This window comes from Styela clava, chromosome 1 (genome assembly GCF_964204865.1).
Source record: "Styela clava chromosome 1, kaStyClav1.hap1.2, whole genome shotgun sequence".
Taxonomy (NCBI): domain Eukaryota; kingdom Metazoa; phylum Chordata; class Ascidiacea; order Stolidobranchia; family Styelidae; genus Styela; species Styela clava.
The window spans coordinates 28,376,959-28,394,674 of NC_135250.1; the positions used below are offsets into that span (position 1 = coordinate 28,376,959).

Consider the following 17,716-nt stretch of genomic DNA (forward strand, 5'->3'; position numbering starts at 1 on the left):
CTATCTTGAAGATAAATTCCATGGTTAAGGGTATTTGATGCCGTATGGTAGATAATACGGTTTCTTTATTTTATTTATAAAACCACTCCATATGTATGCTACAAAAATAAGCAACATTATTATCAAGGCCTGTCTTTTCATTCAATTCAGCAACTTTATAAAACATCAGTTTAGATTGTTTCAGCTCGCAATTATATTTTCTAAAACTATCGTTGAAACGAAGTACGACAAATATATATGATTTTTAATACGGGGACGTGGTACTCCCCGATTCAATCAATTTATGATGCATGCATTTTTTGAAATAACCGATGCCTGTAATCGTGAAAGACGGAGGACAGTGACAAGTAAATATTTTTATTGCATCTTACATCAATAGATTGCAGCTATATATTCAAATTTGTAATGCGAATATATTCGTTTTGCATACTGATTGTAATAACTACTTTCATCCTTATAAACTTTTTACAAAAGTTGAACTTTATTGAATGCAAAGCTGAAAGTTTAAACATCACATTAGGTTGAATTTGTTTGCCCTAGCGTGTGGAAGGATTTTTAATCAATGCAGGATCTCGCATAAGTATGATATAAGCAATCCAAAAAAAGAATTCACAAAATATTCACATTCACGAATGTGCGTGTGTGCAAATTTTGATTTTTATAGGTGTTTCCTAAAAACAATTGTCACATTAGACTGACACGGTGAATATTATATTCAAATACTGGAGTTGTCAAATAAGTACCACAAGTGCCAGGACATCCCTAGACGTTGTTGACGTCACAGCTGATGTACAGCTGTCACATGTGATCTGAACTTTATTCACGATAGATAAAGTCAAATTTAAATAGCGCTACCATCAACTCTCGCAAAGCGTATTATTACTACGTTATTACGTGTTCTAGTTTAGGGCCATATAGATTAAATTATTCCTTTGATAGCTATACAATTTTTAAAGTTATAGCATTAAATTTAGTTGGGTATATGTATTTCTCAAAAAACAGAAATTTCTAGGGATTTTCAAAAGTATTATTGTAGCATTTGGATTGCATTCAGCAAAAATAATATGGAAGGCAGCTGTCGGAAAATTTGAACTATAACAAATGATTTGGTAGTTAGTTCTAGCGTTACGATAAATTTAAGTTATTTTATGACACAGAAATTCAAACCAAATATTAATGTATTCATTTTTTTTACATGTAGCATTAAACTAATGGACAACAGCAATATGCAAACCCGATTCATTCGCGATTCGAACCTTTGAAGTTGAAAGTTTGCCAATGCTTTCGCCTGACAATTAATTTAAACGAGCAGTTTCTCTTATTGATCATGTCCGTTTCCCAAGTTGGGTTTGGACCAGTGATTCTAGTACAGTTCTGCGACGGCAATTTTAAGTTGTCAAATCAATAACAACTCGAGGACATACACCTTATATTTATTATAATTTTACAAAACGTTTCTAATTATAAGGAAAATTTTTTTAAAAATTATATGTAAGTTCGTTGATATGTCTTTAGTAATCAACGTTTTTCAAAAATCACGTCAAAGTTTGGGGCCTCATATGATAAGATATTAAATACACCGACGTCGAAAGGAGGGACTGGTTTGTCTGGGTTAAGTACAACTCTCAGTTTCTGTACAATTCCTGTCAGAAAGATAAAAACTTCCATCCTAGCCAGCTGTTCGCCCAGGCAGTATCGAGGTCCAATGGAGAACGGTATCACGTGATTTGATTTAACAAATTTTCCGTCACGGTCGAGAAATCTCTCAGGCCGAAATACTCTCGGATTTTCAAAAAGATTTGGATCGAAGTGAACAGACCAGATGTTCGGGCAGACCTAAAGTAAACAAAATGGTTTTACTACATTACACTGGATACAAACGACCGTGCCTATTAGTACATGTATTTCTTCCAGTATAAGCGAAAATGAATTTAAAGTATTTGCTAGAATGCGATTTAAACTTGTTACATGATATTTGATAATTTCCTGTTCAATATTGACATAGCTTAAAAATATTGAATTACATGCCAGCATAACTTTTTTGATTAACTACACTCAATTTCGCAACTAACATTTGGTCGAAAGGATAAATCTGCATATAACTGCTGGCGAGTCAATAGATTTTATACGACGCTTAGTCACGCCTTTTCTTCTGTCAAATCAGCCACTGTCATAGTATGGATTTGTAAGGATGGAGCCTTCCCGGTTTTTCATTGACTACCCAAATTATTACATGTTTCACTTCAACTCAAAGGGTTTGTAACGTTGCTTTGAGCAAACTTCGAAACAAATTCTGTAACACTTACCGTGGTATTTTTAGGAATAGTGTATCCATTCAGTGTCGCTTCCTCGTTCGTCTTATGAAATACACCTAGAGGCACCAATGTTCTATGTCTCATTAGTTCTTGTATGAAAGCACAAGTATAAGGCATTTCATCTTGATGTTTCATTGACGGTATACCATCTTCGCCTGTTAAATGAAAGGGGAATTTCGCTTATTCATATATATATATATATTATTCTCTGAATGAGAGGTCACTCCTAGTTAAAAAGCTACAATATTATTTGATGATGTAATTACCAACTATATTTCGGAAATATCGTAATGGTAATGCGGTTAAGCATTGCATACCAAGTTAATTGAACCCTTGGTAAAGAGATGGGAAACCCACGTTCTAAACACAATATAATATATTGATACGGGCCATTCATAGTGCAACTGTGTTCCAATATTGGAAGCATATCATATACTTGAATGAGAATTTTAACCATACCATATTGTGTTACATTTGGTATTATTCCTTACCTAAAGTTATCTCAATTTCTTTTGCAATTTTTTCTTGACATTCTGGGTAATGTGCAAAGCAAAGAATCGCCCAGCATAAAGTGCTGCTTGTAGTTCCGGTTCCAGCTTCAAATAAATCCCTGATGTAGTGAAGAAGTTGAAGTTTCTAAATATAAACAAGTATTTAACTATAAATAGTATTTGACAAGGAAATCTGATGTAGGGTGAAGTGTTCAACATTATTAGCTCTCGTTGGTCGTAACAAGCATCTTATTCATTTTAAACTATCAAGGACACAATTCACAACTAAACTAATTTGTGAATTTACAACTTATTATATTACAAACAAAATATTGACAAGCTCATTCATTTAAGTGTTGGTTTTAAGTAGATCTGAATATTGAGCATAATTCCATTTAAACGGTTTGCAAGGGACGGTTATAAATTGTACGACATTTCATATGAAAATAAAGGTTTCATATAATTCCGGATTGATGTATTTGCTATTGACCTAGTCGGTCATCTTAACTCATGAACAGAAGAAGTGCATACATATAAAATATATCTGTATTGGCTTGATACACCACTGAATGTGTAACCATGTCATCATCACGATATAAAAGTCAATAAGTATGGGCTCATTCACATGGCAAAATATGACCTCCCATACATACCCTATTCCTATCGAGCAACTATTTAACTAGTAATGGTTGATCTACTCGCAAGAAACTTGCGTTTAGCCCTATATCACCTTTACATCATGCTAGGTCGTACAAATGTATAAGTGTCACGCAAGAAGGCGGTTAGTGTAAATGATCCACTTAGCCAATAGCGAAAGAATTGCTGACGTTTGGAAATACTCGTGCTAAGTCATTATTTATTTTGTCTACTGCTGATAATATTGAATTTTATTCGGTCTCCGGCATTGTTGCTTTTAAGCTAAAACTGTCAAGTAGCATTTGAACAAAGTAGGAGAAAAGTAAATTCAAATAAAAATGGACTTGTCGAGCAACACACAGCCAACGACATTATGTATTGGTGTGGGATATAGTAATATTGCCGTTTGTCACTACGCATTTTTGGACTATTCTTACAGGTGTTCAATGCGAAGTCTTTTCGATTTTGTTTTATAGTATGATTAGACAACAGTTTAAGGATAAACGTTGGATTTAGTCACGGAAATTCCTACAAATCCGTGCATTGACCAATAAATCCGACAGAAGAATAAACTTTTCATACATTGAACATACATCAAAATACTTAGACTAACAATTACCTTCCAAAGTCTTGAAGAATTCCCTTAAACTTGGCTATAAATCTAGTTTCAAAACTAGTTTCATAATCAAATTGTCAACCGCTATTTACTGACATTTTTGTCTTGCGCAATATCTAGTATATAGTTCTTATCGTCATGAGTTAATTCCAACTATACCTATATTTCCGTTATAAGAAGATTGTTCGCGTTCTTACTTCTTACTTTTGCATGAATTTTTAAACTTACGTTGAAGCATGGATCGTTCTTGCCTTTAGATTTCATCTCTTTGAGGAAAGCGTCAATGAAATCTCGAGTATCATTTTCGTCAAACTCTGATTCGTGTTCCTCAATGATGGTGCGAAAAATTTCTAAACAAGAAGAGAACAACTTAGAAAATGGGATGAATGGATTGTCAAAGCATAAATTATATTGTAAGATTCACACGATGACTAAAAAAAAAACAATAAAACAGAACCTATGAATGTCTTATATACTTCTTATTAATTGGTAATAAATTGGATAGGTATACCGCCGAATCGGAAAAATTTTGGTTATTTGAAATGAATAATAAATAGCTCCTTACATATCGTGAAATATCAGTGTCTTATTGTACATGGCCATGTTTGGCGCGAAAGGCGAGAGTAGACATCGTTTGAAACAATTTCCAAAGGATAAAAAAATAGAGAAGGACGCTTTGTGATAGATACTGTTTGTAGAACATGATAAACCAGACGAATTACCTGAATTGAATTTAAAATAACCATACCGATGAAATCATCGATTTCTTTCAAAACTCGTTTCATTGATCCGCTAAATGGTGGAACAAATCTAACCATGGGAGCAGCCACTATCAGACCCAACATCTTTGCATCGGAGTTATCGCCAAAGCTGTGAATAAAAGTTAAAAATTTTAGTGCAAATATTTTTAACGAGTGATGAAAATGAAAAACATCGTTATGAGTATTTAAACTTAGAAATTTGAAGTCACCAACAGTGATGGGACACTCGAGTCATTGACTAGAGTCGAAATCATTTTGTGACTCTCGTAATTTGAACGAAACATCTCAAATCGAACTCGAAGTTTCATTCCGATCTCCGAGACCGAATAACACGGGAAGCAACACATGCCTATCTATATGAGAATAGAATATTATTCTGTAAAATTCAAGATTCTGAAATCAAAAATTATTTGCTAGCCCAGTGGTTGTGAACATTTCTCGTTAAATTTCTTCCTTCGCCTATATTTTGTAACTATTTATTCTTTCCTATCCATATAAAGTACTTTCTTATTCCCTAAGGATATTAATGAAACTACAGCAAATATAAAGTAATATTTCCCCTTTGGATAGAATTCATTTTCGGTCGGGAAACGTTGGTCTAACATATATATTAGAAATTAGAATAAACTTACAAACTTCCTAAGATCTCAATCAGCCGTAGGAACCTCTTGTCAGTATATTCAAATCTGGCCCCAATGGTTATTCGACAGATGATGTTAGATATTCCCAACATAAGTTTCAACTGTATATAATGTGGGATTGTATATAATAAAGAAATTTTTATTTATGCTAAATACGAGAGAAAATTAAATGACGACTACGCATGCATTGCAATAATCCATAAAGAATATCTTCAGCGATTACAATCACAATTGGAAACATTTGTTGTCGGCCTGATATCACAAACAAAATGTATTGAATTGCATATATTTTAAAGCTTCTAAAAAATATGAATTTTGAGATACAAAGACTTTTATACGACTTTCTATACTCATTCGTCATCGGACAAAGCTATGTGCATGGGGCATTGTTTATGATGAAAAACTACAGCATGCAGTGGAGGGACTTTTCCGGTTTTACATTGCCCACCCAATTATTAATTCCTAGCTAATGTGACGGCCATGATATTTAAACCCAATATTTGTAAGCTGCCATGTAATCACAGTTAACAACTAATTAACGTGCCAGCAAAACCTGAGCCTTCAGTTTAAAATTAATAAACAGTTTATTTCAGTAATAAAACAGTTTGAAATTTATAACCAGTTCATTTCAAAAAGAAAAGATACATACATGTAAAGATTGCTTGTCCATCGATGTCAATTTTTCGATCAAAAGTGGAGTTTCCTCGATGACATTTTCCTCCATTCCCTTCTTACCAACGCCAAATCTAAAAAGAAACGCGAGTGAATAGATAATTTTGATTTCAAAAGAAAATTATTTAATTCAAACTTATAGGGGTGCGGTCTTGCAGTGAGCTTGCGTTTTATTCGCAGATTATAATCTCTTGGACATTCCTTATGCCAACTATGACGTATGCCAACGATGACGTATGTCGGATTCGGGAGTCGGATATTAGCATGTCTTTTCTGAAGTCGTAGTCGTATTTTTAAACTCTCCGAAGACCAGATGTAAAATGGCGACAAAAGACGTCAAAATTGTGTCCAAAAACTCAAGCGCATTAAGTTTACAAAACGTTCCCAGCAGTTTATTCATTGAAAAACCCTCACATGAGCCAATTTTTATCTCACAAGCGTTTTGAAGTTATTTGAAAATATAAAAATTACTTGGCTGCAAACAAAAAACTTTAGTTACCCTCGCAGTGTCTTGAGGCCGAATTTTCTTAGAGTTTTCCATGTTTGTCCATAATCAACAACAGCGATGCCTCGTCCTTGTGCAACTAGTTCAAATAGAAAGTTGCTTGGTCGGCCAGAAAACTTTTCTCCTTGTTTCACTAACGCCTTAAAGTAAGAAATGCCCATATATCGTTCAGCAATTATTATTAATAACATACAGTATGTTAAATTAAAGCACACAGATAAAAATTCCATTTCTGATTATAAACTCTCCGATCGAAGCTGTCTACCAATTTGTCGGAGTTTTTTTTTTCAGAAGTGTAGAAGTTGGTTCCCTTTTATCTTTCGAATATCAAATTTGAGATATTTTACTTAAAGCAAGATCGTGCATGGCCGCGAACGGGCGTCACTGAAGAGGTAGGAGCTAACAAAAATTACATATATATGGTTATGATGATAAATAAAAATAAACCGTTTTTGACGTTTTAAAAACTGGATTTTTGTTATGTGTTTTTGTAATTAATTTTAGAGAATATTTAAATATTTCTTGGCTGGCTGGAATGGAAAAATCCCCTAACTATGCGTAACATTCGAAATCTGTTGCACATGTAGCGAGATGATGAGCTTGATCGATCAATATTAACAGTGTGGATTTGAATAATAGGTTTATCTGCAAAAGCAACCAAGCCACCACTTTTCGTACCTCGTTTATGGTGTCGTAGTCATTCAAAACCACCCAATCTTCACGACCCATTTGCACAGACATAACAGAGCCATATTTTTTCTTCATTTTCATGAAATCATCTGCCATGTTGTTCTTGATAAACGGAGCGTAGCCAACTAAAGGCAGCCCGTGTGGACCTGGCGGAAAGTTCTCCGGTCTCTTGAAAATATACCAACATAAAGCAATCACAGCTACGCAAAATATAGCTGTAGTGCAATCACAGCAATCAGTCCACGACATGTTCATTTCCTGATATCGAAGGTGTTGTTTAAAAATTGTTTCGCTTACGTGTAATCTAAGGAATACAAATGAAATAAAATACCTTCTCAAATACAATTAATATCATTTTTACAACAAGATTTTGTACGTTTTTACTCCTTACAAGGATCTGTATAAGCGGATATTGCTAATTGAGGGGATACAATTTTCTCCACGATTACACAATTCATGGCACGTTTGTGAAGCTAAAGTTTCCGGTTTTGTTTCTTGTCGAAAAATCTACATTTAAACAATTTTTCAAAAATTTATATCTATCGTAGCTCTGATAATATATATTAAATCTAATTTCCCATAAGGACTTTGACACAAGTAAGCTTTTGCGAAAAAGTATTTCCACCCATCACCTAACTATTCAATAGCTCGGCTGCTAACGTTTTAAAAATGATTCAACCCGAAACAAAACGGCTGAACGAAAATTCTGTTCTACTGTTATAGGGTAATATTGATAAGAACATAATTATACAATAACTAACCACAATACTAAACTTATTAGAAATCAAATTCCACAATCACTATATCCATGAATTCATCTCAAAATATAACTCGAACCATCGGGCGCTAAGTAAAGTTTGATACGATACGAATTTGCTCGAGTTGCCGCAGAGCATATCGCCGCCATAAACAAATATCGTCTGCCAGAATACGTGGTAGTGAATGGCGTCAGCTGTAAAACTTTCCTGCCACGTGATTTATACATTTCAACATGTGGGAAGTGCCTTAACACCGTCCATGTATACAGCGGTTGCCAGTGCGAGGCTGTCTGTAAGTACTGCAAAGCACAGGCCCACATGCTAAATGAATGTCAACAATGAAAGCATCACTATCCAGTTCTCACCAACCTTGTAACCGGATGGAACATGCCTCCACATAGAAGAAAAACCCTGCGAAAAGACTCCTAACAACAGAACGAGAATGAAGTGCAACCTGATGAAACAACAGAAACGAGCCAAAATGACGCACCGCCTGCTGAATACACCGACAAGGTAGGTGCTTTTTCAACCTCTAATGCTAAATTGCCTAAAAGAAATTAGAAAATGGTCGGAGATTGACGTCATCGGAAACACCGCGCACATTAAAATTTCATTGAACGATTATCAAAGATTTTGGCCATGTTTATCATGATATAAATATCAGAAAATGTGTAAAAAATATTCTATCCTCAAAACTGCACACGTATACAATGGAAGATATCTAGAAAATTAAAAAAAAATGAAAATTTCTGCTCTGGTGATCACATTCCCCATAAGAGCTGTTGTTAAAATAGTTTTGTTTACATCACTTTCCTTTTTGCGCGTAAGATGGGTTTTTAATGACTGAGGTCTATTACCAGCTTTCATACGAACCATCAGAGCGTGGCGGCTGCTGCCAGACATTACCTTTATCTTACTTTGGAGGGACGCGCCGGTTTTGTATTTCATTCGCAAGTTTGAGCTGTTGCTTCTTTAAGTGCCAATGTTGCACCGGGAGTGTACTAGATTAGGTACAGTCTCGTAAGAAACTACACGAGACCCCACTTTTGAAGTAGCTCCGTCTGTATTATGTGGAAGTGGCCTACTGTGTAACGAAGCAGCTCAAATGCATAACAGATATACAAGCTAGCATGTATCCAATCCATGAGTGAGAAAAAGACTGTTGAAAAACGCTAACACACAGCGAGCTATTTAAACAAGCTATTTAAACAAGGTAAGTATAAAACTGACGCACTGTTCTCCGCAACGAGCGTCCCCTCAAAGAGCACAAAAATATAGTTGGCAGCATCGGTCAAAGGTCATAAAAGGTCGTAATGAACTGCCAAATGTTTGGAAAAATCTGAAATACAGCAATATATTTTCAACGCTCAATGGGTGTCTATTTCGCTTAAAGTTGGGAATGTTAAAGATGAAATCACTGATTACTAAAACCAAGTTGAAATGAGAGATCAATACTTCATAAATATAAAGATTCGCGCATTGTTCAGGCAGTCAGTAGTTTTTTTTTTTCACCTATTGAAATTGGTATTGATACGGACAAGCGCGGGTGGGGCGGTAAAGCAGGACGAAATAAAGTCTGTTCACTTATGAATTTTTATAGCGATATCAATAAAATTATAAGTAATGACAACGATAATTCAGCAAAACGAATCATATATACAATTCCTTTCCAATAAGGTTATCAAAAAGATTTGTATGTTAATAGGAATTACATAAGTTTCCTTTTAATAAAAAACTTGTACATCTCGTCTTCCAATTGATATCAAACAACTAAGTAGCGCGTAGCGTCATGTCAAAAACCGATTTCTAATTGTAAAACCGTTATAGATTGTATTGATGCACAAAGATTTCTTCTGTATTTTGAGTGAAGTCTTACCATACAGGCTACCCATTTTTTTTTACTATTGTTGAACACATAGTAATCGTAACAATAAAATAATAGTTTTTAGTCACCGTACACACCCCGTGAGCTGCGCACTCAATTGTTTACTGCCAGTGCACAAGAAGGAGTGAGCTTGGTAATGCTCTAAGAAAATATTCCAATTAAACAAAATAAATGAAGACAAAAGTACTGTGTTGTTTTCGGAGTCTCTACAACAAACACCCATTTTAAAATTTCATGGCAATCTAAGTTTTGTATGTGTTCATTAAAGTTCTTGTTATTTATGGCATAATCTATTGACTACTATAAAAATCCTAATTAAACAAGAGAATGTATCACTAAGTAACATTATCAACAATATCAAATTACCCAAGGTTGTGAATACTTCTCCAACTTTTTGTCTTGGCATTTTGGGTAGCAGACCAGAGCCAGCAAAGCACAAGTCAGCACAAGTCAGCAATGTGCGTGCGTTCAAATTTCGATTTTTGTGAGTGTTTACTAAAAATACTTTTCACAATAGACTGATAAGGCGAATATTATGTGAAAATACAGTTATTACCTGGATAACTACCACAAGTGCCCTGACACCCTCAGACGTTGTTGCCGTCAAAGCTGATGTACAGCTGTCACTGCCAATTCCTAAAAGCGTAAAATTATTTTCTTCTTTTTTTTTTCTTTTCTTTTCGTGGTTTGATTTAATGAATTTTCCGTCACGGTCGAGAAATCTCTCAGATCGAAATTCTCTCGGATTTTTAAAAAGATTTTGAAAATATCAGATGTTTGGACATACCTAAAGTAAATAAAATGTTCTTACGACATAACACTGAATACAAAACGAGGGAGCCTATTCATATTAGTACTCGCATTTCTTCCTGTATGAGCGGGGAGAAATTCAAACTAACCGCTAGAATGCGATTCAAACTTGTTACATGATATTTAATAATTTCCTGGTTTATATCGACGATAGGTTTAAATATTGAATTACATGCTAACACAACCCTTTTGATTTACTAAATCCACAATTTCGCAACTAACATTATGCTAAATCAGCATATATTGCGGCTAACGCGAAAATAGTTTTTAAACGTTTATTCAGAACACAATTGAGATAATGAACAAGGCATTTTAAATATGCCCGCATCGGTCACGGATTGCGCAATTGTATATTGTACTCATTGAGATTTTAACGCCACCTTGGTATTTTTGCGGGGCCATATCTTGCTTCAAAATATTCTTGAGTGCTGAAGGAACAACTCAAATTTGACAAATCCCAAGATTACAAAATACGATTCCAATCCATTTATAGTTGGCAGTTTAGCCCTTATTTTAGAATAGTAATCTTTCATTTCAATAATCGTATCTGAGAAACGATGTAAACTATTAAATTATTATGCAAGACATATTAAATGCTCTCGTCCGCCATGAATTGAATGTTTTACGCAACAGAAAAGTCGTTATTCACTGTCAAAGTTTAAACGAATGATCTATATGCAAAGGATGTTGCAGGTAAACTTCCGATTTTGAACCCTCCTCCTTTTTAAAAATCATGGCTGTGCTACTGCTTATAGATAATGTCATATTTTAATTTCTGCCTCGTTGCCATATTTCGATGCTACTATTGTCAAATGTTATGATGATATTTCTCAATGATGGTCTTGCTTCTTTGGACAGTTACAAAATTAGCCAAGTCATTAATTTGATAAGTAATCGAATAGCTCGCGGAGTTCCTAGGTTTCTCTCACGGAGCCCTGAAGTTCTGTATGGAGCACTTTGAGAACTTACGACTAATCCTATCTCATATATGTATATTTTGTCTTTGTGCGCTATTTAATTAAAATTGATTTGTTTATTTAAACCTCTCCAAGTTAGCGATGTAGGAATTATTGATTAACGATAAATTAATTTATTAATAGAAAAACAAATTATCGACTTGTATAAATATAATATACTATGAATAAAGTCTGGTTAGAGATGAGGAAACACGGGCTAAAATAGGCTTCATATGTACAAGAAAATAATATCTCAAAAGTTGCTATATTAAAAATTTAACGTCTCTCAAAAATCACATCAAAGTCTCGAGCCTCGTATGCTAGAATATTAAATCTACCGACGTCGAAAGGAGGGACAGGTAAACATTGGTCAGGTACAACTTTCAGTTTTTGTACAATTCCTGTTAGGAAGATGAACATTTCCATTCTGGCCAGCTGTTCGCCCAGGCAATGTCGAGGTCCAATGCAGAACGGTATCACATGAGTTGATTTGATGAATTTGCCATCGTTGTCGAGAAATCGCTCAGGTCGAAATTCTCTCGGATTTTCAAAATATTTTGGATCAAAGTGAACCGACCATATATTTGGGAAGACCTGAAAGCAAAATATAGATTTGAAATTTAAATACAAATGCAGTTTTGAAATGTTTGGTAAGTTTTTTCATGGTAAAATTCTTTCTTTTAAATTCCTATTATGGGTGTGTTTGTGAATTTATCACACCACTAATGGGCCATTTAATTTCAATTGTTGGGTAAACTGACCGTGGCGTTTTTCTGGATAGTATATCCGTTTAGTGTCGCTTCTTCAATCGTCTTGTGAAATACACTCAAAGGCAACAATGTCCTATGTCTCATTAGTTCTTGTATGAAAGCGCAAGTATAAGGCATTTCATCTCGATGTTTCATAGTGGGTACTCCGTCTTCGCCTGCTCAATTAAAATATATATTTGAAGTTTTCGAAGTTAAAATTGAACGATAAAGAAGTTGTAGCATATTATAAATCCATTCATTATATTATATTTAATATTCATTTTGTGTTTCCGTATTTTTTGTTTGTCCTTTCTGGCTGGTACAAATAAACTATCACTTTAATTTTTTAAGACTTTTTCATCATTTTTCGATTCTATTTTAAATAATTCTTAAATACAGTTAAAAGTGAAACAATTTACAAAATTAGGTTTGTATTTAATTTTAGCCAGTAGTTGGCATTTTTCATTAGTGATTGGGCGATTATGCTATACGATTTTTACACGACGCTGTCGACGATAACATAAGTGAACCCTTCCAATCACGTGAATTCACTGTAAACTGTACAATGTTTTTATAGAAAGATATTGTGTTTAGCCTCAATTACAGTTCCGCACCAACAGTTCTCTCAATTTCCTCCGCGATTTTATCTTGGCATTCAGTGTAATGTGCAAAGCAAAGTATTGCCCAATATAACGAATTGGTTGTAGTTCCCGTCCCAGCTTCGAATAAATCTCGAATCAGCTGTATGATCTGCTGTTTTTAAATTAAAAACAAGATAGACATGAAGCAAAGGTACTAATACAAGAGAATAAGGATTATGTGTTTTGAACTGTATTTAGGTGCTTTATCTTGGTTTATTTTCTAATTCATATTCCTATTTTGCAAAACTTTGAAAGGATTCAACGTGAATGAACGAAACTAAAAAAAAGTTCTAATTTGAATGCAAACAAACAACAGAACAAGCTCAAAAACAATATATGGACAATGTACAAATGAACAAACCCAGAATGGATTCGTTCCATTTCAAAATTTTTTTAAGTTTATTTTAATAAATTGACTTGTAAGTAATAAAACGGACATATGTATGTATAGAAAATATTTTGATCTTTTTAAATCTATTTAATGACGAGAACGTGAAGATCCTTTCTAAATTAAACTCACATTAAGTGCAAGATCATTCGGCCTATTAGATATCCTTTCTCCAACATATTCATCACTGACATTTCTGATATCGTTGTTATTGAAATTTAATGCTTTTTCGTCAATAATGTCACGTATATATTCTAAAAGATAGCATGAATAAAATGCTCGAACATATGGACATGAAAGTCTAATGACTAACCACACTACCGGTTCACTGAAGTCAGGTATCTAAAGATTGGAAAACTTTAAATTCAAATCGAAACTCAAATCCCAGCATATTGGTACCAGTACGTACCGGTACGGTAAGTACTTATGTCATCAAGCGAGCTTTGCTGAAAAGATTCGCGCACGAGAGTGAAAAAGCGGAGGCGGCATAGCTCAGGCAAGTTGGAATAAAGTACTCACTTTTAATTATAATGAAACAGCCAAATTTTGGGGGAATTATCGGGCCTTCTTGGTAAATTTGGCGTGGTCCAATGGCTCAGCGATTAAGCTTTAGAATTAACTGTGTTAAGATCGCCGATCAAGTCCAATCCCAAGATTGCCAGGAAAGGCAAATTTATGTAAATACGATGAAGAAAACCGCTTTGAGCGATAAGGAACATTTCGTTTCATTTAACAAGGCTTGTACAAATGAAAACAATTGCCATACATTTAAAACGAAAAAATCAATACTGTGTGAATGGGTGAATAAAAATCTTGCGTGGAATTATTCACTTCACCAGAGTAGGATGAGTTTTTGTTCCATCATCACTGCTTTTAAAGAGCCTTGATCGAAAATATAGAAGTGAAATAACGTCGTATAAACTTTAACAAAATCCTACCAGAAAATTCGACGGTATCATCCCAAGCACGTTTTATAGATCCGCTGAATGGAGGAATGAATCGGAGAAACGAAGCAATCGCTACCAGGCCGCAGAGTTTTGAATCTGTAGTGACTGCAAAACTGAAAATATATACGGTATCTTTATAATTAGTTTTATTCCGTAACTTCTCGTGGTTTTCTACATTATATAATCGGCTAGTATCTTGTATTCTTCCATATTCCATTCGTTAAGTCGTCAGCAATATGTTTATCAGTGAACTTTAATCACAAAATTGAATCGGTATTTATTAAATTTTAATTTATTCAATTTTAAATTTTGTCCAGTATTTTTATTTTGACTGGTAACTTTTTTTCTAATTTTCATTTTTTACACGTCGGAACGAACCCAATTTCTAGTAAGTGCAAATAATAACAGTGCCTCGGCGTCATTAGGAATTTTTGCAAATTATTTTATTCATAAAAATCATATTCAATGTGTCATTCTAAATATTTTAAACACCAATAGGGTTAAGTCATATTTCAAAAATGCATGAAATTGAATATTTATTGAATTAACCTCGCTTCCAAATAGGTTAATGGTTGCGTTAATGAAAGAGGATGGAATTTAAAGAATCCATAAAATGGAAATAAATTCAAATTATTCAACAAGAGAGCAAGGCCCAAATTCATAAAAAAGAACTTTCCATTTCTGTACCTTAACGTTTTGAGAGCACCAAATTTAATGAAATGCTCTGTAGACAACCCACACGTAATAAAAGTAGTTCTTTTCCGATTAAAATAAAACAACAAAAATTGTCAATAATCGAGTAATGTATGACTCATTGGAGATAAGAAAGTAAAAGGAATAGGTTCTAATCTCTTTCATCCTAAATTTTTCGAAAATTTAAAACCGATCAGTTCATTTTTTTCTAACAACATCTACTGCCTGAATTAGGCAAAACAATGATTTGTTGTTCAATAAGTCAAATCATTACGCAATGAATACTGTAAAAAACTTACAAATCGTGTAAGAGCTCAGTCATTCGCATAATTCTCTTGTCATTATCATCAAATCTTGTCCCGAGAACTAATCTACAAATGATATTCGAGGTTGCCGATGTTAGTTTCAACTGTATAATATATAAAAGTTGTAAGCAGATGTTTTTCCCAGAAAATATTAGAAAAATTCAAAAAAATATACATGATGAAAATACTTATTTCAATGAGAATGGGCCGATCGTAGTAGTTTTTTATTTAATTTCTCTATTCCAACGTCGTTAATTGATTGGCAATTCTGATTATTATCATCAAGAATAATAGAGTTGTTAAAAAAGTTTTTGGAAACATTTGTAAGTATTAAAATTTAATTTTCTAAAATACTTCGGGCGACCCAATCTTTTAAGTCAAACACTTAAATCCTATAATCCGCCGTATCCGCCACTAAAAACGTCTTATACATACAAGCAAACTGCGCCTGTCTTCTTTCCTCGTTAGACTCTCAATTAAAAAGAAAGTTTCTTCCCTTACATTTCTTTCCATCTCTTTTTTACCAACGCCGAATCTATGAACAGAAAAAACAGTGGAATTTAGAAATTGAATGGCCTTGAAAATTTTGTGTTCCAAGAATTGTCTTTGGTTACACCAAGTTAACACGTTTTGCTTGGGTTACGTCACGATACATTGCTAAGATAAGTTACATAATTTTAATGTGATCTTGTGACAAGCAAAAATTTTTACACAATATGAAAAAGTGATCATAAATCTTAGGACAGCACGTTAAAAATATTTGTCAGAGTTAATTCAGATTGATTTGATGATTTCAAGTTCAAAAGTGATAAATCATAGTTTGCCACTATCTTAAAATTTTTTCTTTTTCCACATAGGCGTATAGGGACTCACAGTTAAAAGAAACATTAATTTAGGCAAGCAGCTGATTATGAAATGTATATATATACATTATGTTAAATACAAAATAAGAATCACCCTTTCAGTGCTCTCGATCCAAACCTTCTTGAAGATCCCCATAATTGACCATAGTCGATAAATACGATACCGCAGCCTTGTGTAATCAAATCAAACAAAACGTTGTTCGGACGACCGGAAAACTTTTTGCCTTGCTTTACCAATGCCTTAAAATGATAAATTTGTCACGAGGGCCGCATAATTAATGTTTATTCCATCATTAGCAGAATGGGAACTCAGGTGTTCACTCATAAAATATAAATTGGTAACGTGAATATAATAAAAATATCAGAATTGAAAAATATATATTTAATGAGTTTGTTCCCATATAGAGGCACGAGGTAGTGAAATTAAGGAAACAATGTTCACAATGTTAATATAGCAAATTTCGATGTAACACGGGATTTCCCGGGGCCATCGCACTTTATACTTTTCATTACTAAATAACTTTTGTATGGTTTAGCTCTTTGAATTACAAGATCTCCCATGTTCGAATGTGGGATTTGCATGCCTGCGAGGAGAATGAAGACATATTGATTTTGATATGATAAAAAAAAATTAACTTAATAGTATTATGACATAATAATGTTACAAATTCTCACCTCATAAATTGCATCGTAATCATTTAGAATCACACAATCCCAGAGGCCAATTTGCACAGACATAACGGAGCCATATTTTGTTTTCATTTTCATGAAATCATCCGCCATATTGTTGTTCAAAAACGGGGCGTAACCAACTAAAGGAAGCCCGTGTGGACCTGGCGGAAAGTTTTTCGGTCTCTTGAATATGTACCAGCATAAAGCAAAAGCAAATAATGCAAAAATAACCGTTGTATAATCGAAGAAAGTTATCCAAACCATGATTTATCTAAAAGTAAAAATTAAATGAATGAAACTATAAAATTACAGAAAGTTTATCTAATGTGTATGATTGCACAATTTGAATGTAAACTCTTCAATCTTTGTTTTTGTTGAATATTCAATAGGCTCCAGTGTTGAATAGGCAGACAAAATTTCAAAAAAAGGTTCAAGGAAGATAATACCTTTCTTGTTGCATAATTAGAATATACCGAAAGAGGAAAAAAAGTGATCAATCTATTTTAGCCTAATTCTATGAGGTCTAACTTTTACTTTAATACATGCGAGTTTATCGAATTTTAAACATACTCATAGTTTGCAAAAAAAGTGAATTTTTGAATTCCATATTAAACTAATTATTTGACAGTAATTTTCCTAAATGAAAAAAAAACTTATTTTTTTAATTTATTCGAAAAATAGCCGTGGGCTTTCATAATATTGAAAATGCCGAGAGATCGTAA

General features: G+C 33.7%; 2 protein-coding genes across 2 annotated transcripts; both read right to left on the bottom strand.

Annotated features, from left to right (window-relative positions):
* Nucleotides 1–990: 990 nt before the first annotated feature.
* Nucleotides 991–7,627, bottom strand: LOC120335036 (cytochrome P450 2B1-like). The gene is made up of 9 exons (XM_039402542.2): nucleotides 7,316–7,627; nucleotides 6,632–6,777; nucleotides 6,110–6,206; nucleotides 5,452–5,561; nucleotides 4,807–4,928; nucleotides 4,287–4,408; nucleotides 2,807–2,951; nucleotides 2,307–2,470; nucleotides 991–1,836 (listed from the first exon to the last, which is right to left on the bottom strand). Exons 1-9 carry the CDS (start codon nucleotides 7,580–7,582, stop codon nucleotides 1,519–1,521), a joined length of 1,491 nt encoding a protein of 496 aa, XP_039258476.2. The 5' UTR covers nucleotides 7,583–7,627; the 3' UTR covers nucleotides 991–1,518.
* Nucleotides 7,628–12,012: 4,385 nt separating this feature from the next.
* Nucleotides 12,013–17,245, bottom strand: LOC120335005 (cytochrome P450 2U1-like). The gene is made up of 9 exons (XM_078115674.1): nucleotides 16,998–17,245; nucleotides 16,417–16,562; nucleotides 15,895–15,994; nucleotides 15,454–15,563; nucleotides 14,453–14,574; nucleotides 13,647–13,768; nucleotides 13,100–13,238; nucleotides 12,498–12,661; nucleotides 12,013–12,330 (listed from the first exon to the last, which is right to left on the bottom strand). Exons 1-9 carry the CDS (start codon nucleotides 17,103–17,105, stop codon nucleotides 12,013–12,015), a joined length of 1,329 nt encoding a protein of 442 aa, XP_077971800.1. The 5' UTR covers nucleotides 17,106–17,245.
* Nucleotides 17,246–17,716: the final 471 nt, after the last annotated feature.